A 22,732-nucleotide genomic window follows, 5' to 3' on the forward strand; every position below is an offset into this window, starting at 1 on the left:
GTTTTGTCTGTGTTTAACTATCAAGGCATATGACTAGGAGAAATGGGAAAGCAACTGCTTCCTTATGGAGTTTGGATAGGCAGGCATGGCCATATTAATTTCTCTTGTGGAAAGCTGAAAGTGAGTGGACTCTTAATTTGAAACAACAACAACAAAAATCAATGAAATATTGCAACTCAAATTCCCAGTTCCTAAGGAGGTTTCCATCAGCTCTCTTCCTTAATGGGAGTCCACTTTAGATACAAAGAGGAAATAAGGGTTTGGACAGGAAGGTCTTGCCACCTCCTCATTGAACAGAACTGTGAACTAAAGCCAGGAGAATGAAGTCAGTTGTCCGTGACCACATGGTTAAGCAGCAGCAATGCTAGGATCAGGGCCACATGCCCAGCTCACAGAGGGAGAGTTTTTCTGCTCACTGTACCTCCTATAAAATCATCATAAGCCCTAGAGAGAGACTTTCATGTGTTTCTTTCCATTGTAATTTATCAAAGCACTTTACTTCACTTCTCATACTTTTTCCCTATCATCATCATGAAAATATTTGTCAGTTAATTACAATATGCCAAACAATGCACTGCAAGTATTACATTCGTTATCTTATTTAATCCTAATTGCAGCCTGGAGTAAGTATTGATATTATATCACTGTTAACATTTCACAGATATTCAGTCTATTTCTGATGCCAGAGCCTGTGCCGCTAACCACTACATGATGCTACTGCCATAGAACGAACTAGTATTTTGTTACTCTTTTTCCTAATGTATACAGTTTCTTCATGTTTTGTAGATATGTTTGAGTTCTGCTTTTAGATGAATCATTTAATGGATTTTAAATTTAAATTTCAGTAGTATTCTTAAATTTGGCCTGTTATCCATTTGGCCTGTGTTGTTATTTATTTATTTAAATAGTTTGCTACATATTGTATTGGATTTATTTCATGCTAAAATAATTATTTTCTTTTTTGTTTACATTGTCCATGGGAAAATGCTAAGTCACAGATGAATACAGCAAGATTAAATATTGCAGACCTAGGGATCCAAATGAAGAACTAGATGTTTTAGATTTTATGAGATTATATCAGACTATCTAAAAAGCTACATTTATAAAAAGTACTGGAATACAGTAGGCATAAAACAAACTTGGTTTCTATTGCATTTATTACAAATTTTAGAACAAAACCATGTCCTTTGCAGCAACATGGATGCAGCTAGAGGTCATCCTAAGCAAATTAATGCAGGAACAGAAAACCAAATATTGCATGTCCTCACTTATAAGTGGGAGCTAAACATTGAATACACATAGACAAAGATGGGAACAACAGACACTGGGGACCACTAGACAGAAGGGAGAATGAGGTTATGGTCTGAAAAACTAACTGTTGGGTACTATGCTCATCACTTGGGTGACAGGACCATCCATATCCCAAACCTCAGCATCATGCAGTATACCCAGGTAACAACTCTACACCTGTACTCTTTCACTACCCCCTCAAAAAACACTGGGGAGTACAATTTGCTGGATCATATGGTAGAAGTATGTTTAATTTTGAAGGAAACTGCCAAACTATTCCAAGTGGCTACACTGCTTTGCATTTGCACCAAGCAGTGAATGAGAGTTCCTATTACTCCACACCCTGGCCAGCATTTGGTGTTGTCAGTATTTTGGATTATGCTATTATGAAGTGGTATCTCATTTTGATTTCCAATTACCTGATGACATAAAATGTTGAACATTATTATGCTTGTTTGCTATCTGTATGTCTTCTCTGATAAGGTGCCTGTTTATACCATTGGCCCATTTTAAAAATCTTCCTTTTGTTGTTGTTTTGTTTTCTTACTAAATTTTAAGAGTGCTTTGAATATTTGGAATAACAATCTTTTGTTAGGTATGTCTCTTGCAAATATTTTCTCCCAGTCTGTTGCTTGTCTTCTCATTCTCTTGACAGTGTGTTCTGCAGAGGATATTTATTTTTAAAAACAAAATCAGGGCACCTCTATAAGATAATATAGCCACTTCAAATGATACTACAGAATATTAGCATAGACATGTACTCAGTGTATTTTGAATAAAGCATGCAAGTATTTAAAAAAATTTATTTGGACAAAAGTATATGTAAATTAATAAGCACATGTATGGCCAGCCACGGTGGCTCACTCCTGTAATCCCAGCACTTTGGGAGGTTGAGGTGGGCGGATCACCTGAGGTCGGGAGTTTGAGACCAGCTTGACCAACATGGAGAAACCCCGTCTCTACTAAAAATACAAAAATTAGCCGGGCGTGGTGGTGCATGCCTGTAATCCCAGCTACTCGGGAGGCTGAGGTAGGAGAATCCTTTGAACCCGGAAGGCAGAGGTAGGTTGCGGTAAGCCAAAATAATACCACTGCACTCCAGCATGGGCAACAAGAGCAAAACTCTGTCTCAAACAACAACAACAACAATAGCAAAAAAAAAAAAAAAAAAAACATATTTATCTTAGAAATAAAAAAATAATCTCTGATTTTTGGCTTCTCTGGACCATGAGGAATTCTATCAAACTCAGTATATTGTGCACTTATTTATGGTGTCCTCTCTCTGATCTTATACTGAGCCGAACAATTGAAAACAACTGAAACTGTAATTGGGATATGACACCATGAGGTGAATATAGGTCTTACAGGTGTGTATGTGTTAATTCTTTTTACTCCAAGATTCCATTTAGTGACAATAATTGTTTTTTACTTTTTACAAAACCTCAGCTCTTTTGTAACAAATGTGAACATGAATACTTAATACAAGGAGTAAGAAAGATTTAAGCTATAATACAGTATTTTTTTCATGTTGCATATGGATTAATCCTTAATTGCAACTCATATAAAGCTGATTCTTTTCTCTGGACTTTGATTTGCTCAGTTTGAGTCCTATCTTGGAGTCACAGCCAACCTAGGCTAGTGAATGTCTACTCTACTCAGCAAAGCAATGAAAAAGTAACAGCTTAAAAGTAACCCACCGCCACACCAGCCACTTCTACCTTTCTGTGGCTACTTGTAGTTTTCATTACTCACACTGTTTTCCAGGGAAGGATTTCTGGGTGTGAGAGAAGGAGCTGGGTGGGAGAATCCCAGTAGCATTCTCTCTTAGCTTTCTGCCCCTGCTTTTCAGCACTTTTCTTCTACTGTGTTTTAATTTTCATTCTCTTTTTATGAGTTTAAGTACACTTTGAGATATTTAAGGAGATCTGTATTTATTTTTCTGTGAACTTTTTTTTTTCCTTCAAGGATGTTGGCCTTTTTCTATGAATTTCTAGTTCTTCATGTGTAAAGGAGGGAATTATTTTTCCAGTTCATAACTAAATCATCCATTATGCAATTCTTGACAGGGATTGGAAACATCAGGAAATGATGTTTTCCATTAGAAGAGAAAGCAGTACAGATATTTTCAAACTTTTAAAATCATGGAACCTGGTTGTCCCATCATAGGCAGTATTGAGTGCAGAAGACATTACTCAGACCTTTCTTAAGAAAGGGCTAATGTAAAAAATACATATATTACATGAATTGATTCAAGGCCTGAAAATGATGATTAGGATAAACATGACTTTTGTCACTCCACTTTGAAGAAAACTCTCCAGATTTCTCCTACAATATAAAATGGAAACCACAGCTTTAAATGGACTCTCTGAGGCTGGGAACAGTGGCTGACACTTGTAATCCCAGCATTTTGGGAGGCTGAGGCAGGAGGATCACTTGAGCCCAGGAGTTCATGACCAGCCTGGGCTACATAGCGAGACCCCCGTCTCTATGTTAAAAAAAAAAAACTTTAAAAAAAATTACTACAGCTTTATATATAAGATATATGGTGGCACCTGCTGTAGTCCCAGGTACATGAGAGGCTGAGGTGGGAGGATCACATGAGCCTGGGAAGTAGAGGCTGCAGTGAGCCATGATCACACCACTGCACTCAAGCCTGGGCAGCAGAGTGAGACCATTTCTCTAAAAATTGTTTAAAAATGAATTCCCTGTTTTTCTATTCATATTGCTTCTGTTTCTTGGTCCCCATATCCATAAATACAGCCCTCTTTAGCAGATTCTCCAAGCCTAGACACCTTCTTTCATTTCTCCCTCTCCCTCACCTCCCTTTTGCTTATATCCAAACAATTGCCAGTCCCTCCACCTAAACATTTCTCAAATCCATACAATTCTAAGAACTTTGAGAAACAATCTCCTCACCTTCTCCAATCACCCTCACATATCTCACCCAGAAAGGCATCTAACTATCTCCTAGCCTCCAGGAAGGGTAAGTGCTCCACCTGCTCCATAATCCACTCCCATCATTGTGTAGCAATGTTTCTAAAACACCTGCCAAAACATGTTACTTCCAGTGGCTTCCCAATGCCCCTTAGAATATAATTCAAGTTTCTTAACTTGGCCTACAATCTGCCTTCCTCTCCAGATTCAATTCTCACCATCTTCCTCCCAATTCTTAAAGCTCAGTGATTCTCAAAGCATGGTCCCTGGGCCAGCAGCATCAGCATCACCTGCAAACTTGTTAGAGATGCAAATTCTCAAGCCCCACCCCAAATCTAACAAATCTCAAACTCTGGGCCTAGGACTCAGCAATCTCTCTTTTAAGGAGCCCTCCAGGTGATTCTTAGGCCTGCTGAAGTTTGAGAACCACTGCTGTATCCATACTGGACTATTTCTGTTCCGATTCCCCTACTTGCAGATACCCCGACCTCTTTCTGTGAACCTCACCACCCTTTCTCCACTTAATTAACTCCTTCTCCTTGTCATACAATCTGACAAGTTCATGTAATATGTTGAATCTACCTTGAGATGTGTTCCAAACTAGAGTCACTGAGGGGCTACCAGATATTGATGAAAAATCCCCTGAAGACAGTTAAAGTGGAAGATAAATCTGGAAAGAACCTTCCTGGCAAAGTGTGGCCCCTCAAGGATCCCCCCATTCACTTGGTGCTTACATAGTGAAATGTGAGCCTGCTGGAACCCTGGTGCTCATCCTGCTAAATACACTCAACGCAGATGATTCCTAGCACACCACAGGTTGCACCTGAAGTCCTGAGTGGGGGCACCTTCCCCATGGTGAGTTGCAGGAAGTCACCAAACAAGGTATCAGACTTTCACTACCTGACTTCATTATTAAGTGCATCTTCAGAATGAAATTGAGAATTTTATTTAAATTCAGACATACCTAAATATTTAATACTTAAATAAGTATACATTTAAAATAATAAATTTTCTAAATAATAGAAGTCATTTCTTAAAATAATACAAATATCTGGTCCTCTAGCTTTTCTCTCTTCTGAGCAGCACTAGACACATTAATGCCATGTAGTCATACCCAGGTTTTAAACAGTGGTTTCTATGGCTTAGGACAATGTTTCCTAATGTTCTAAAATCCATATCCTCTTTTTAAAAAACAGCTTTATTGCAATATAATCATAATCTCTTTTGATTTGTTGCTGTTTTTCTCTATCACCACCTCTTTTTCTTGGCAAGATTCACTGATAGAAACAATCTTTTTAAATTAAAAATGTAGCGATTGTAAACACGATCAAGATATAAAGTTGGAAAATTTTAAACATTACAGAGGGTCGTACAGCAAAAGCAAAGTCTCCTTCCATACTCACTGACCTCCCCACTCTCCATGACCCCAATCTTCTGCTCTCAAAGTAACTACTCTTCAGTTTATGTCTAGATTGTTTATACACACACACACACACACACACACACACACACACACATATATGTGGATAATATGTAATTCCCCTAATTTTATACCTTAGAATTATACCACATGTATATTCTGCATCCCCCTTAATGGCATTTTGATTATCAATGGTGTGGGACTCCCTAGATCTATATACAGTATTGTGTTACTTACTGTTTAAACGTATAGCATTGAATTTGGTCTACATTAGCTCTTTGAAAGCCCGACTATACATGTAAGGAAAGAAGGGTCCAGAGGTGGTGATAAGTAATTTCAAAAGATTAAAGGGCCAACTACAAATGGAATTGGATCTTGAATTTAGGCCTTTTGAGTTTATCTGTCCTGCTCTTTCAAAGTCAACAAACCCCTTTTACAATACTGATGTACCTGTGGCCTCTTGACCAAGTCAATTTGGCCTATTGCCAAGAGCAGATTTAGATGGTGACACTCGATACAGTGGCCTCCAAAGTTTGGAATTCTTTAATGCTAATTTACCATGCTGGGGATTTGAATTACTGATTATGGTATTCGAATAAAAACTAACCACTTCTAGGGTTTAAAGTTAATGTACACACACACACACACACACACACACACACACACACACACAGACTCCTCTGCCTAAAGTGAAGAATTTTTAAACAAATTATAGCTAACACAGAACTTCAATCAATTGCCCAAGAATACGCTTCTTTCTTTAGCCCCTTCTTCATGCTATGCTGCAAACACAGTGATAAGGAACATGAGCTCTAGAGTCACCTGATCTGAGTCCAGACAGAGGCACTGACACTTAGTTATGTAACCTTAAGTGAATTATTACTTTACCTCTCTAAACCTCAAAGCCTCACTTTCCTTCTTTTTAGTCCCATCAAACTTGCAGCAAGCAATTCATTTTACTTCTTTGTAGGTAAGGTTAATAAGAAGTAATGTGACAAGGCATGCAAACGCTGAGTGAAATAATAATATGACTATTATTATTTCATTATTCATTCCATTTATTTTTTATTCTTCTAATTTTTCTTTCTCCCAAGTCCATATTTTACATCCATCCATCTAATCATATTTATTGAGTCATTACTAAGCACAAAGTTCTATGGATGGCACGGGAAAACCCAGTGATCAATGCGATGGAGTCCTTCCCACAGGAGCCTACGATCTCAAGCAAAGTTCAGAATTAATTAGTGGTTAATCTTTACTAACTTCATAAAACGTATCAAGCACAGTGCAGAGCACTTGACACTCATTATCACATTTAATTTTAAGCTACCTATGAGGTGGACGTTCTTTTACAGAAGAGGAATCTGTAGCTCAATAAAGCTGAGTACCTTATCTAGGCTGGATCCAAACCCAAGCAGCCTGACTCCCAAACCCTGCATGCATGTCTGCATCACACCCCAGGCCCCTCAGCTCTGTGAGCCCTCCTGACTTCGATTCCTCCTCTGCTTGCACTCTTTTAACATTAGTCATCTTAACAAGAAATCTAATCTATACAATTCAAGACGTTACACTGTCCTTTTAATACAACTCTTCTTCCATAGATTTTCTAGAGGCAGCATGGTAGAGGCAGCTCAGTTAAGGGCCCAGATTTTGGAGTCTGCTGCTTGACAGCTGCCTGACCTACAGCAAGCCACATAAGCAATCTGTGCTGCAGGTCTCACCTGTAAAATTGGGGTAAGGCTACCCACACTCCAGAGATTGTGTTGATAATTAAATGCGTTAACATAGGTGTCAGCACAGGCAAAGCACACAGTCAGTACTGCATAAGCGGTGGGCTTCATTATTCATCCTGTAATTACGTATTCATACTAGACTCATGTATCCCATAGGTCAGGGACCACCTTTTCTTTCCTTAATACCCCCAGGATTGGCAAATCTTGCTCTCTCAACAAATAGTTTACTCGGTGGAACCTAACAGAACTAATATTTCTTTCTGTCCGTAAATAAAAATAGATCATGCTTGAATGTGCTACTTTGCCCGAACTCCTCAAGTCTTCCCGCATCTTCAGTTCCTCCGCCTCCAACCTGGTGTTCATCAGGAGAGGGGAAAGAGCATTTCTTGCCTGGCAGGAACTCAAGACCTAGAAGAAAGAGGGCCTACCCTGCCAAGGAAACGACCTTCCCCTTCCTCACCTCTGCTCCTCTTCCCGTTTCCTATGTCTTTTCCTTCTTTTCTCCTGGTGTTTCCTTCTCCCGTTAACTATGGGGACAGACACAGCTATTCACAAGTCCGTCTGGGCAGCACACTCCGAGGTAAGGCACGAAGGTCAGGAGACAGGTTCCCGTGCCCCAAATCCTGGAGAAGATGAGTTAAAGCTCTTCGCTTCGATTGCCTTCGCCCTTCCCGTGTCTCGGGAGCAATTCAGTGTCGCCTCACGTCTTGCCTTGCAGAAGTCCGGAGTTCCGGCCCTGAACTGGAGCTCCCCGCCATTCCCGGGCCCTCCGGTTTCTCCCTCAGGCCATCTGAGGAATTGAGGTAGGATTTCGCGGGTGTTAGGAGCAAACTCCCACCACAACTCGGTCCCGGGCTCCCTCTCCGTTGAGCCTTGACCTCTGCCCAAAAAACAAGGAATCGTGGGCGTGAAGGTGGCCTTGAACCCGGGCGGCGGGGCTCGGCGGGATTCGTCAGCGCCCTGCTGCGGCACCCGGGCCGCTCAGGTGAGCGAGAGGCGTGTGCGGGCGGGGCCGAGCGGGCCCCAATCCGTAGGCGAGGCAGGAACCGCCCGCCGCGCCCCCGAGAGCTCTCGGCGGCGCGCAATCGCCTCTGGGCACCCCGAGACCATGGGGAAGCTCGTGGCGCTGGTCCTGCTGGGGGTCGGCCTGTCCTTAGTCGGGGAGATGTTCCTGGCGTTTAGGTGAGTGGCATCTTGACAGGGCGTCTTCGACTCTCTTTCTCTCCTCTTCCAAGTGAGGTCAGGGGCTGCCTGGCGCCCCCTTCCTAGCGGGTAGGAAAGAGCAGCTTTGGAACCTCACTCCTCCATCTCACCCAGCAAACTGCAGCTTGAGACTCGCTTATGAGGAAAGTGAGCTACTTGCGTTTCCAAAGACTGCCGAGCCGAATTAGTCCCATTTATTTTTTGAAGGTTATGATCCCCCACTTTGCTTTCTGAAGGTCATGACCCCCTTTTACTTTCTGAACGTGATGACCCCTTTCCCAGCTCGCCCTCAACATTCTGCTTGGGAAAAAAGGACGTCCATTGGAAACGCCGGACTTGGGAGAGAGGATCAGGCTACCAGTTGGATGTTTATGGCTGACTGAGACATTGCCCAGGTCTGGCTAACCACACAGAAGTACTGGGTTATGGAACCTATCCAAGATTTAAAGAGCTGGCCAGACAGCAGGGCAAACCAGCTGAAACCTGCAGGCGGTAACTGGCATTTTGTAGGCATTTGACCTTTTGAAGTGGAAGATACAATGGTGATAGCCAGCCTAGAAATGTCTCAGGAAAAGTCAATACTGGGCTAGAAAGAAGAACCTTTAAGTGATAATACACATTCATGAGTGGATCGAAAGCCTCTGCTTGCTTTCAGTTGTCTTTGAGTGTTTATGTATTTCTCTTAGTAGAAGCTGGTCTTCTTAGAGGATCACGTCTAGAATCTGTTGAGGTGCCTGGTGCCTATTAGTAATACTTCCAGTTTGAGAGTTTTATTGTTACATTTGCTCCCAGTGCAACCACATGGAGAATCATAAAATAATAGTAATAATAATAAAGTAGATCTAAGGGTATTTTTTTAAATAAATGACTGTAAGATAAGTATTGAGTCTTCCTGAATATACTTTAATAAAAATTTTAAATTATCCCTGATATTAGAAGAATGTGGAAACATTCCTTTTCACTCTGGAAACAAGAAAATTGTGTTGAAAAATAAATCGTCCAATTGTTTAAATTGTGGTTGGTTTAATGGATTTACATACTTGCGGAGTAAGTCAGGATAAAATTTAAAAATTAAAGCAAAAGTGATAGAGTTTGACTATTAGGAGACCCTGTTGAATTTTGGGAAAGCAGTTTGGAAGGAAAAGTTCAAAGGGCAAGACTGTAGGGGATTAAGTGCAGATTTATAACAGACGATACTTTAGAAAATTAGGGCTATTTCGTGCATTTAAATTAATAATGTTCAATTACTCATACTATTAAATAGTGTCTTTTATTTGGGCAGCAGAATGTTTTCCATGTTGAATCATATTATATAGTTTTTCAGCAATAACTGGGTAAGGTTAGCTGATATAGGTAAAATACCCACATAATGTCTACATTATGTAAATAAACATGAAAGGAGGTACCTACTTACTTGTTATGTCATTCATAAATTATGATAAAGATAGTTAACCAACACGAAGATGATTGAAGTCCACATTTAAACATACATTTTGAATGCTGTGCCTTGACTTCCAGGGTTGGGTTTTATCTTCTACAGAGAAAGGGTGAATGCCTCTCGAGAAGTGGAGCCAGTAGAACCTGAAAACTGCCACCTTATTGAGGAACTTGGTATGTATGTGACAGTACCAAGAGGAGCCAGCACAGCTTCTTGGTCATCATCCACCTGACTGAGCCCTACCAGCTCATTTAATTAACTGTCACTACTTAAGCCCTCCCAGTGGGACATCTGCCCCGTCCACTCTGCCCCATGCAAGGTCTTCAGGGGTGTACTAAATGACATTCTTTGTGGGTTTTTCTCAGCACATTTCCTTACTGACATCTCTCCACATTACCTAAAGAATGTCATTGACCACACCCTGGTTTTCCCCTCACTGAATGCTTCTCCTTTCCCATCTGTGGTATTTCACTCTCCTCCTTGTCCTCTGTTACCTTTCCTTTTTTTGCTTCCTTTCTTCTTTCCTTCCTCCCTCCCTTTCCTTATTGTCAATCCTGGCTTCAAGTGTAATTTTTTTTCAAATAATATGACTCAGCCTCTCCCCTCAAGAACCTCACAGCAGGCTGGGCGCAGTGGCTCACACCTGTAATCCCAGCACTTGGGAGGCCGGAGGGGCGGATCATGAGGTCAGGAGATCGAGACCATCCTGGCCAACGTGGTGAAACCCCATCTCTACTAAAAATATAACAATTAGCCGGGCATGGTGGCGGCGTGTGCCTGTAATCCCAGCTACTCGGAAGGCTGAGAGGCAGGAGAATCACTTGAACCAGGGAGTCATCGGAGGTTGCAGTGAGCCGAGATCGCGCCACTGTGCCTGGCGACAGAGCGAGACTTTGTCTTAAAAAAAATAATAAACAAAGGAACCTCACAGCCTACCTACCTTCTTTTAAAAAAATTCATCAAAAATCCACGGCCCAGTCCCTAACCTTTCAAACTGCAGCCCTTCTTTTTTAGTTAGTTAAAGGGTAGCTCCAGCTCAAACTCTCCCTAAGCTGAAATCTATTTTACATTTCTGTCGTTTTCTCCCTCATCCTCCCACCCACAACCAGCTCTGCTTCTAGACTTTTCCTATGTATGGTACCCCCATTCTCAAAAGATTCAGTTCAAAATCCAGGAACCATTGTTCCCCACTTGTCCCTCATGCTTCTACGTGAGACATGGGCTAATCTCACCTACCAGTTAATGCCACACCTGCTTATTTGGGCTCCACAGCTCCAATTCTTCCTGACATTGCTAACAGAAAAATAAAATAAAATCAGGCTAGATTGTGTTCCCTGTTCTGGGAATATGTTCTTTCACTTTCTCACCTTTGCTTATGAAATTCCCTCCAAACTTACTGATTCCTCTGTCTCTGCTTACTAAAATCAGCTGCAAAATTCATCTCCTTCCTCTGAACTCTCACAGCACTCTGAAGCTCCGATTCACTTATGACACCTGCCACATGCCTTATATTATAGCTAGCAGTGTTCTCTCTTTCACTATCAGATTGTAAACTCCCTAGGGCCAAGAACTGTGACTTATTTATTAGAATGTGATGAGATAACTTATTTTGGGATGTGATTTTCTATTTTATTGCTATATTTAAAAATACAGAAAAAGTACCCTTTTGATTTGAGTTTTCTGCCTTTTTTGCCTCTCAATTTCTAAAAAATAAAGTAATCTGAACCTTGCACTCCCTAGTCTTAGAGGTGGTTTGTGCTAGCAGCTGGAAAGCAGAAGAAACCAAAGAAACTGCCTTTCCTGAATTGTTTTTAAAAACCTGAGCCCCTTCAAGGGATTCTGATGGAGAAGGGATATGAATATGTGGATATCTTTGAATAATGGGGACCCTTACCCTACTGGCTGACAGCATTCTGGGAGAGGAGCAGGACCTCAGAAGGAATGGTTGCAAGGTATCTTTAGGGCCGCTGGACCCTGTGTTCCAGCTAAGGTAAAGACCTTGTGTCAATGCATGACATGGAAGTAGCAGAATTGTCTAAATTAAAGGGACCAGTAACTTTGGCAATGAATAATTCGATGATACGTAGTGTAGAATGAATGCCAGATGGCCTTTCCAAAACATTCTGCTTAGGTTTAAAACCCACCACCTAAAATGATTTCATAACCCTAACAGAGAAACCCAGTAATGACTCAGATTGGATTTTCCATCAACTTAGTGGAATAGGATATCAGAGTGATTTAATTTGATTTTAAAAATAAGGAAATGTGACATTTACTCATTTGTTTACTGTTTTGTGGTGTAGTAGTATTCATATTCACTATACAAATAACTGTCAAAATATATAAGCCTGCAAATAATCAAGAGGTATAATTAGATTAGATGATTGGTAGGGTCTAGCTGACTCAAATTGTATCACTTGACTAGATTTGAGAAGGTAAAATTAGAGTTAATATTGTAAGTCTTAGGTCAATGTTCTGATTATCCAAATATTTTGAAGAAAATGGCTTAAATAGTTGGAAGCAGGCTGGGAGCAGAAGAAAGAAATGCCATGTTACTTCTCATGTCTATTGGCATATGTTTGGTGAACTAAACAAGTTAGAATGATGATGGGTCATGTGTCAGTAGGACAATACTGATATATATGTTTTGAAAAAGCTGCTTTATCAAAGGCCTGGTGACTATGAGCAGCCTGTTGAGTCCTTTACAAACATCTACATCATCCTCATAACCAATTTGTAAAGTGGATGCTGCTATCTATCTATGCTTTGCAGATTAGGAAATTGACATACAGAAGAATTAAGTTGCTTGCCCAATGGTCCGGAACTAGGGGGTGATGGGCTTAGCTTATGAGCCAAGATTGTTTCCTTCTATGCCTTTGTACTCTCTGTTGTGTAACACCAACTTTCTGATCTACTGACAACAGATTTTTTATTTTGGAAGCTTCAGGAAAGTATTGCAACAGTGGAAAACAGAAAATCTGAGATGCAAACAGCTGAAATATTACTAGATACAGGTTAATCAAAACAAGTCAGGCTAGATATTTAAATTAAGATAATGGATAAGATAATACTCACAAGTCACAACTGGTTGAGGAGTAGAGGCTTTACAAAGCCCTGAAAAGCTGCTGAACGGTTTTAGGTAGGGTATAGTAGGCTGTAACAGAGCTGGAGAAAAATTCTTATTTGTGTTTTCAAGACCCAGACTTTTGAGGTTTATTTTATTGGTGGAAGAAACTCTTATTTTGTTTTTCTTCTCCAGTATTTTTTTCTGGGAAGAAAAGTTGAAAGGTGAAATATATCTTTCTCCGGAAATCATATCTCATAGATCTTTTTGTATTACGTTCATCTTTTTTTCCAAGGCTTTTGAGGGTCAAGGATTGTTTTAACCAGGACGTTATCTGGCTGCCCTTGGCATCTAATCAAAGCTGCACTTGAAATATGAATACTTCAGTAGGACTTTCACTAGGCAGGATTATTGAGTAGGTGGCCTCTGTATTTAATACCTACGTACCTTCCCTTCCACTCCTTTCCATTCTATAGCTTCCCATGTCTCCAATAGATGCTTCTACTCCATAAAAGGTTACATGTGTTTTCTTAGCTGGCTATCAGAAACTTCTCTCCAAGATGTGAAGTGACGATAATAAAATTAACTGATAGTAATGCTTTGATGTGATCCTTTATCAGAGTGCCTGTAGGGGATGACTGGAGAAATGAAGAAAAGAGTAAAGAAATGAAGTTATGCCAAGTAGCAGTAGGGTTGACAGGCTAAGAAGCAGTAGGCACCTATTCATAAGACTGATTTTAGACTTAGCAGTGGGGTTTTAATGATAGTTGTGCATAGGCTAATAAGTGTGTGGGAAAGTCTCAGAGGAAGGTATCCTGGGGGCTTTTGCTCCCACAGGTGCCATTGTTGCTGAGATGCATGGGGCCTGTCGTGCAGGCGTAGTGTAGGTGGGAAGGAGCAGTGGTGATACTGTGCAATCTTGTGTGGTAATTCTTTTCCACTGCTGAGTGCAAAGCACCAGCTTTTCCATGCTCTGGATGGAGCAAGTAAATAAAGACAGGCACAACACATCTGAAAAATGCCCACTCTGTTTTAGGTGAGTTATTGAAGTAGGTTTATGCTGTCAGAGGAGACATGTAAAATTGTGTTTGGAAGAGAAGAGGAGCCAAACACAATTCAGGATATCTTGAACTCGGAAATCATCACCCACTTTTCAATAGTTTAAGCTCAATACAAGACAAAGTTCAAAAAACAAAAAGTGTTTATTTCTTTTTTGAACCAGCCAGCTTTATTAAGAGCTTCTGCAGTGAAAAGGCAAGTATTACATTGGGTATAAGGATACAACACTGAACAAAACCCAGTCCTTGCCTTCAGAAAGCAGACCATCTAGTAGGAAATTAACAAGTAAACAGAGGGGTGCAGCCCAGTGTGAGAAAGATGATGGCAGACATAGTCATAGATGACCATATTGATACATAAAATGGATGCTGAAACCAGGAAAGTTTGCACAGGTTGAGAAGGTGGCCCTGAAACTCCAGGAGCCTGTGGCCTTGGCCAAGTAGAGGTAAGATTAGGATGGGGAAGGTGTGAGTGTTGCAAGGAGAAAGCAACATATGCACAGACATGCTGGTGAATGAGTCTGGCCCATTTCACAAACTACTCACAGCACAGTAGTAAGTACCACAGCACAGCTGCAATGTAGAGTGGAGAGTGGGGCCACAATAACTGAGACTGGAGCCAAGATGTTTGGGACCTAGACCAAAGAGCTTGGGATTTATACTGCCAGCCCTAGTGGGCCTCTGAGAGGTTTTAGGCAGGAGGGTAACAAGGTCAACTTTAAATTTTAAAATATGACTCTCAGCAGTGCAGAGAATGGGTTCAGGGAAGCAAAGCTGAGTTATTGGGAAACTATTGTAGAAATCCAAGAGGAAGTCCTAGAGCTTGAATGACTTGTGATCAGTTGGATTTGGAAATTAAGGAAAAGGAATGCATCAAAGGTAACTCCAAGCTTCCTGCTCTGGGTGTTTGTGGAATGGAGGCACCATTCATTGAAGCAGAAATATAGGAAATGGAGCAGATTCGAAGGAGAAACATTCCGATCAGTTTGGGACCTGTGGAACATGAGAAATAAAAGACCCAGGTAGAAATGTCCAACCTGCAGGTTAATACAAAGGTCTGGAACTTGGAAGAATGCTTTGGGCTTGATTTAGAGATTGGGGATTCAAGAGCATCCAGGTGGAAACTGAAGCCATCTGCCACGACCCATGTGGGACTAGAGTGCATCATGTGGGGAAAATGGGTGTTCTGCCATGAGAAAGAGCCATGATCAGACAGAGCCTGGAAAATATCCACCTTTAGGACAGAGATGGGAATGAGATTAAGGTACAGGGAAACCAAGAAGGGAGTGCAGAGAGGAAGGAGAAATACCAGAAATGTAACCAACCAGTATTCAATGCAATTTTTAAAATGGCTTTATTCAGTTTGCTGGATTCTTCTGATGTCTATGTCATGTCATGTGGAAACAGCTATCAAGGTACCATATATAGGTAAATCTTGATTAACTGGAATGCTTAGGAAATGGGAAGTTCTGGTTAATTTGATTTTCATATTTCTAGGTGGGGATTACTTTCAACCTTCAGTATACTGAATAAAATAAAATCTTTCTCAACTTCTAAGTGCCTATTGTTCACCATTTTATTGATTTCAGTTTGCATCTTCTTTGACTTTGCTGCAATTTTCTTTTTCATATTTTCCCCTATACTTCTCCCATTGCCTTTTGACACTCAAGTAACCCACTACCCTAGGCAGCCATTTCCCCACATGTTCCAGTAACTATGACTGTGTAGCAAACCACCTCAAAACTTAGTGACTTAAAACAACCACCATTATTTTGCTCAAGAATGTGCAATTTTGACAGGGCACAGTGTAGGCAGTCCAATCGGTTTCATTTACGTCAGCTAAAATGACTCACAGGCTGGGAACTAGAGTCATCTCTAGCTCCTATGGCCTGAGCTAAAGATGATGCTGACTCTCTTTCCACTTTGGATGATCCCTCTGTACTCTTTCCTCTGTAGTTTTACAATAGCCAGACTTTTTACATTTTGATCCAGAGTTCCCAAGGTGCATGTCTTAAGAAATAGAGAGAGAGACAGCTAGTGGCCAGCTATGACTATGACTTAGCCTTGGATGTTACGTGGCACTGCAGTCATCTTATTCTATTTGTCAAGGCAGTTACAAAGTTCTACCCAGCTTCAACGGGAGAATATAGACTTTACCTCTTGCTGGAGGAGTCTGAACATCACATTTTAAGAACAAGTGGCTGTGGTACATATTGGTTCTGACGTATTTGTAGAATATAGTTTGCCACACTAGATAACCATTGCCTTCAACCTCACTTCTGTCTACTTGGAACCACATCATATGCAGATCTCGGTTCCTACTAGAATCCATGACAGCTCCTTTTTCAACTTGTTCTCAGTCAAAACTTACTTATTATATGTCTCTTTCCATAGAAAAAAATGCTGAAAACTAGCTCTTACTGAGAAAAAAGATCTAACTAAACTTTCATATTAATACTCATTAATCTTTCATATTCATTTATACTCATTAGTTTATTACTCAATAATTTCCCAATATGATTGTATAATGTAGTGTTTTAGGCTTTACGTTGGAAGAGAAGGAATGCTTGGCAGAGAGGCCTGTAATAAAAGACCTTCACGATTATGACTTTCCAGATTTTATCACTGAGTCTATAGAGCAGCCTTCTATGGGGGATAAAGCTGAATCTCTCAGGATATGCCCTGGAAATTGTTACTTAAAGAGTAAATCTAGGATATGAGTTTATTTTCTAGGTATTTGCCTTTTTCTCCTGAAAATGGGGTTCTAAAAAAGGATTTAGTATTTGAGGAGTCTGACTCAAGCTTTACTATAGAGTAGCATGCCTGTGAGATTCTCCAAAGTTAATATGGTTTCCCAAGTAAATGGATGAACAAGTCAACAATTACCAAAAGAAGTTTCCAAAAGATATTTGTAGTTTGGACTGTGAGACGTATTTTTTAAGCCTTCATATATGCATTTTTCTGATTCTACCCTTCTTTTGCAGAAAGTGGCTCTGAAGATATTGATATACTTCCTAGTGGGCTGGCTTTTATCTCCAGTGTGAGTATTTTCCATGCTGCTCTCATGCTCACATCAATAGCTGTATAGACAGTGCATTAATGTTGTCCTCTGGAGCTTCCAGATGGATCCCTACGCTCTCATCCCATCTCTGGGTAAACCAGTCAACTAAAAAAGCCAAAACAGAATTTTGGAGGGCTAATTAGAACACCACAGGAATGCCCAGCTTTGACTGCCTCATGGTGGGCAACTCCCTGTGGGTAGTGGCATACTCAGTAGGGTCTTGATAAATGTGTATTGATTTCCACTCGATTCCTAGGCTAGTCTCCAGTTCTGTCCTATTGCTATCCATTCTCATCATTGCCCTATTTGACTGGGCTTCCGCTTCTGGTAGTCATCTTCCCACTAACTGGTATTCCTCTCACCATGTCTGCCTTTATTTGGAGCTCTGCAAATGTTTGTGGATCGAATATTAACCACGTTACTCAATTTAAAACTCTAAGCACTTTCCATCTTGGGTTCCCTGCCATTCTTGACAAGTCTTTCAAAGAGAAATAGAGAACAGACTGCATTTTAATTCCCAGTACTGTCTTCACAGGAATAATCAAGAAGTTACATCAGGGACAGCATTTCGGTAAACAAACAAAAAAATGTGTATTTATGAGATGTTGAAAATTTTCATATATTTGCATTTTGGAATGGGGATATATTCCAATTGCATTTTGGAATGGGGATATGATTTTGAAAAAGTATATTTACCACATTTTCAATGTGAATTCTGATTGCTGGAACTGGATGTCTAATATTCCATTTGGGGCAATAAAATACCACCAAAGAACATGGATTTTGAATTTAAATATTTTTGGCCAAAAAAGGGGTACTTATAATAACCGTGGCCTGAATTTATAAATTCATAAGTACACACAGTAGAATAGAGTGAGGCTCTCATTTGGACCTTAAACTGCTGCTGGTGTCACTGCTGCAACTGGTGCTAGTCTGTGTGGGCAATATTTTATTTCTTTATTTTTCCTTCAAAATCAAGGATAAAACAAAATGGTCTAGAAAAGTTTTTTCCTTGTTGACCTAAATTTTCTATTGTCAGTTTAGATTTTTTTTTATTATACTTTTAAGTTCTAGGGTACATGTGCACAACGTGCAGGTTTGTTACATAGGTATACATGTGCCATGCTGGTTTCCTATACCTATTAACTTGTCATTTACATTAGGTATTTCTCCTAATGCTATCCCTCCCCCAGCCCCCCACACCCTGACAGGCCCCAGTGTGTGATGTTCCCTGCCCTGTGTTTATGTGTTCTCATTGTTCAACTCCCACTTATGAGTGAAAACATGCAGTGTCTGGTTTTCTGTCCTTGTGATAGTTTGCTGAGAATTATAGTTTTCAGTTTCATCCATGTCCCTGCAAAGGACATGAACTCATCCTCTTTTATGGCTGCATAGTATTCCATGGTGTATATGTGCCACATTTTCTTAATCCAGTCTATCACTGATGGACATTTGGGTTGGTTCCAAGTCATTACTATTGAGAACAGTGCTGCAATAAAAATACATGTGCATGTGTCTTTATAGTAGCATGATTTATAATCCTTTGGGTATATACCCAGTAATGGGATTGCTGGATCAAGTGGTATTTCTAGTGCTAGACCCTTGAGGAACTGCCACATGGTCTTCCACAATGGTTGAACTAATTTACACTCCCACCAACAGTGTAAAAGCGTTCCTATTTCTCCACATCTTCTCCACCATCTGTTGTTTCCTGACTTTTTAATGATTGCCATTCTGACTGGCATGAGATGGTATCTCATTGTGGTTTTCATTTACATTTCTCTGATGACCAGTGATGATGAGCATTTATTCATGTCTGTTGACTGCATAAATGTCTTCTTTTGAGAAGTGTCTGTTCATATTCTTTGCCCACTTTTTGACGGGGTTCTTTGTTTTTTTCTTGTAAATTTGTTTAAGTTCCTTGTAGATTCTGGATATTAGCCCTTTGTCAGATGGGTAGATTGCAAAAATTTTCTCACATTCCGTAGGCTGCCTCTTCACTCTGATGATAGTTTCTTTTGCTGTGCAGAAGCTCTTTAGTTTAATTAGATCCCATTTGTGAATTTTGGCTTTTGTTGCCATTGCTTTTGGTGTTTTAGTCATGAAGTCTTTGCCCATGCCTATGTCCTGAGTGGTATTGCCTAGGTTTTCTTCTAGGGTTTTTATGGTTTTAGGTCTTACATTTAAGTCTTTAATCCATCTTGAATTAATTTTTGTATAAGGTGTGAGGAAGGGATCCAGTTTTGGCTTTCTACATATGGCTAGCCAGTTTTCCCAGCACCATTTATTACATAGGGAATCATTTTCCCATTGCTTGTTTTTGTCAGGTTTGTCAAAGATCAGATGGTTGTAGATGTGTGGTGTTATTTCTGAGGCTTCTGTTCTGTTCCATAGGTCTATATATCTGTTTTGGTACCAGTACCATGCTGTTTTGGTTACTGTAGTCTTGTAGTATAGTTTGAAGTCAGGTAGCAATGATGCCTCCAGCTTTGTTCTTTTTCTTTAGGATTGTCTTGGCTATGCGGGCCCTTATTTGATTCCATATGAACTTTAAAGTAGTTTTTTCCAATTCTGTGAAGAAAGTCATTGGTAGCTTGATGGGGATGACATTGAATCTATAAATTACCCTGGGCAGTATGGCCATTTTCATGTTATTGATTCTTCCTATCCATGAGCATGGAATGTTCTTCCATTTGTTTGTGTCATCTTTTATTTTGTTGAGCAGTGGTTTGTAGTTCTTCTTGAAGAGGTCCTTCACATCCCTTGTAAGTTGGATTCCCAGGTATTTTATTCTCTTTATAGTACTTGTGAATGGGAGTTCACTCATGATTGGCTCTCTGTCTGTTATTGGTGTATAGGAATGCTTGTGATTTTTGCACATTGATTTTGTATCCTGAAACTTTGCTGAAGTTGCTTATCAGCTGAAGGAGATTTGAGGCTCAGATGATGGGATTTTCTAAATATACAATCATGTCATCTGCAGACAGAGACAATTTGCCATCCTTTTTTCCTAATTGAATACCCTTTATTTCTTTCTCTTGCCCAATTGCCCTGGCCAGAATTTCCAATACTATGTTGAATAGGAGTGGTGAGAGAGGGCATCCTTGTCTTGTGCTGGTTTTCAAATGGAATGCTTCCAGTTTTTGCCTATTCAGTATGATATTGGCTGTGGATTTGTCATAAATAGCTCTTATTATTTTGAGATACGTTCTATCAGTACCTAGTTTATTGAGAGTTTTTAGCATGAAGGGCTGTTGAATTTTGTCGAAGGCCTTTTCTGCATCTATTGAGATAATCATGTGGTTTTTGTCATTGGTTCTGTTTATGTGATGGATTACATTTATTGATTTGTGTATGTTGAACCAGCCTTGCATCTCTGGGATGAAGCCGACTTGATCATGGTGGAGAAGCTTTTTGATGTGTTGCTGGATTCGGTTTGCCAGTATTTTTTTGAGGGAGGATTTTCGCATCAATGTTCATCAGGGTTATTGGCCTAAAATTATCTATTTTTGTTGTGTCTCTGCCAGGCTTTGGTATCAGGAAGATGCTAGCCTCATAAAATGAGTTATGGAGGATTCCTTCTTTTCTATTGATTGCAATAGTTTCAGAAGGAATCGTCCCAGCTCCTCTTTGTACCTCTGGTAGAATTTGTCTGTGAATCCATCTGGTCCTGGACTTTCATTGGTTGGTAGGCTATTAATTATTGCCTCAATTTCAGAGCCTGTTATTGGTCTATTCAGAGATTCAACTTTTTCCTGGTTTAATCTTGGGAGGATGTATGTGTCGAGGAATTTATCCATTTCTTCTAGATTTTCTAGTTTATTTGTGTAGAGGTGTTTTTAGTATTCTCTGATGGTAGTTTGTATTCCTGTGGGATCAGTGGTGATATCCCCTTTATCATTTTTTATTGCACCTATTTGATTCGTCTCTCATTTCTTCTTTATTAATCTTGCTAGTGGTCTATCTATTTTGTTGATTTTTTCAAAAGAGCAGCTCCTGGATTCATTGATTTTTTGAAGGGTTTTTCATGTATCTATCTCCTTCAGTTCTGCTCTGATCTTAGTTTTTTATTGCTTTCTGGTAGCTTTTGAATTTGTTTGCTCTTGCTTCTGTAGTTCTTTTAATCATGAATAACCAGATAGCATCATGGTGATGGATCAAATTCACACATAAGAATGCTAACCTTAAATGTAAATGGGCTAGGTGTCGATTTTAGATCTTTCCTGCTTCCTCTTGTGGGCATTTAGTGCTATAAATTCCCCTCTACACACTGCTTTAAATGTGTTCCAGAGATTCTGGTACATTGTGTCTTTGATGTCATTGATGTCAAAGAAAATCTTTATTTCTGCCTTCATTTCGTTATTTACCCAGTAGTCATTCAGGAACAGGTTGTTCAGTTTCCATGTAGTTGTGTAGTTTTGAGTGAGTTTCTTAATCTGGTGTTCTAATTTGATTGCACTGTGGTCTGAGAGACAGTTTGTGATTTCTGTTCTTTTGCATTTGCTAAGGAATGTTTTACTTCCAATTCTGTGGTCAATTTTAGAATAAGTGCGATGTGGTGCTGAGAAGAACATATATTGTGTTGTTTTGGGGTGAAGAGTTCTGTATATGTCTATGAGGTCTGCTTGGTCCGGAGCTGAGTTCAAGTCCTGGATATCCTTATTAACCTTCTGTCTCGTTCATCTGTCTAATATTGACAGTGGGGTGTTAAAGTCTCCCATTAGTATTGTGTGGGAGTCTAAGTCTCTTGGCAGGTCTCTAAGGACTTGCTTTATGAATCTGGGTGCTCCTGTATTGGATGCATGTATATATACTTTTTAAAATATATATTTTTTATTATACTTTAAGTTCTAGGATACATGTGCACAATGTGCAGGTTTGTTACATATGTATACATGTGCCATGTTGGTGTGCTGCACCAATTAACTCATCATTTACATTAGGTATATCTTCTAATGCTATCCCTCCCCCTTCCCCCTACCCCACAACAGGCCCCAGTGTGTGATGTTCCCCTTCCCGTGTCCAAGTGTTCTCATCGTTCAGTTCCCACCTATGAGTGAGAACATGCAGTGTTTGGTTTTTTGTCCTTGCGATAGTTTGCTCAGAATGGTGGTTCCCAGTTTCATCCATGTCCCTACAAAGGACATGAACTCATCATTTTTTATGTCTGCATAGTATTCCATGGTGTATATGTGCCACATTTTCTTAATCCAGTCTATCACTGATGGACATTTGGGTTGGTTCCAAGTCTTTGCTATTGTGAGTAGTGCCGCAATAAACATACGTGTGCATGTGTCTTTATAGCAGCATGATTTATATTCCTTTGGGTATATACCCAGTAATGAGATGACTGGGCCAAATGGTATTTCTAGTTCTAGTTCTAGATCCCTGAGGAATCACCACACTGTCTTCCACAAGGGTTGAACTAGTTTACAGTCCCACCAGCAGTGTAAAAGTGTTCCTATTTCTCCATATCCTCTCTAGCCCTGTTGTTTCCTGACTTTTTAATGATCGCCATTCTAACTGGTGTG

General features: G+C 40.0%; 1 protein-coding gene across 1 annotated transcript in view; it reads left to right on the top strand.

Moving 5' to 3' along the window:
* Window positions 1-8,310: 8,310 nt before the first annotated feature.
* The window catches only part of PON3 (paraoxonase 3), a 41,221-nt gene continuing 26,799 nt past the window's right edge, over window positions 8,311-22,732 (top strand). Inside the window, exons 1-3 of the mRNA XM_004045778.5 lie at window positions 8,311-8,559; window positions 10,121-10,191; window positions 17,125-17,180. Of these exons, the coding sequence (XP_004045826.1) occupies window positions 8,486-8,559; window positions 10,121-10,191; window positions 17,125-17,180 (201 nt within the window). The 5' untranslated portion in view covers window positions 8,311-8,485. The remainder of the gene's footprint in view (window positions 8,560-10,120; window positions 10,192-17,124; window positions 17,181-22,732) is intronic.

This window comes from Gorilla gorilla, chromosome 6 (assembly GCF_029281585.2).
Source record: "Gorilla gorilla gorilla isolate KB3781 chromosome 6, NHGRI_mGorGor1-v2.1_pri, whole genome shotgun sequence".
In the NCBI taxonomy this organism is placed as follows: Eukaryota; Metazoa; Chordata; class Mammalia; order Primates; family Hominidae; genus Gorilla; species Gorilla gorilla.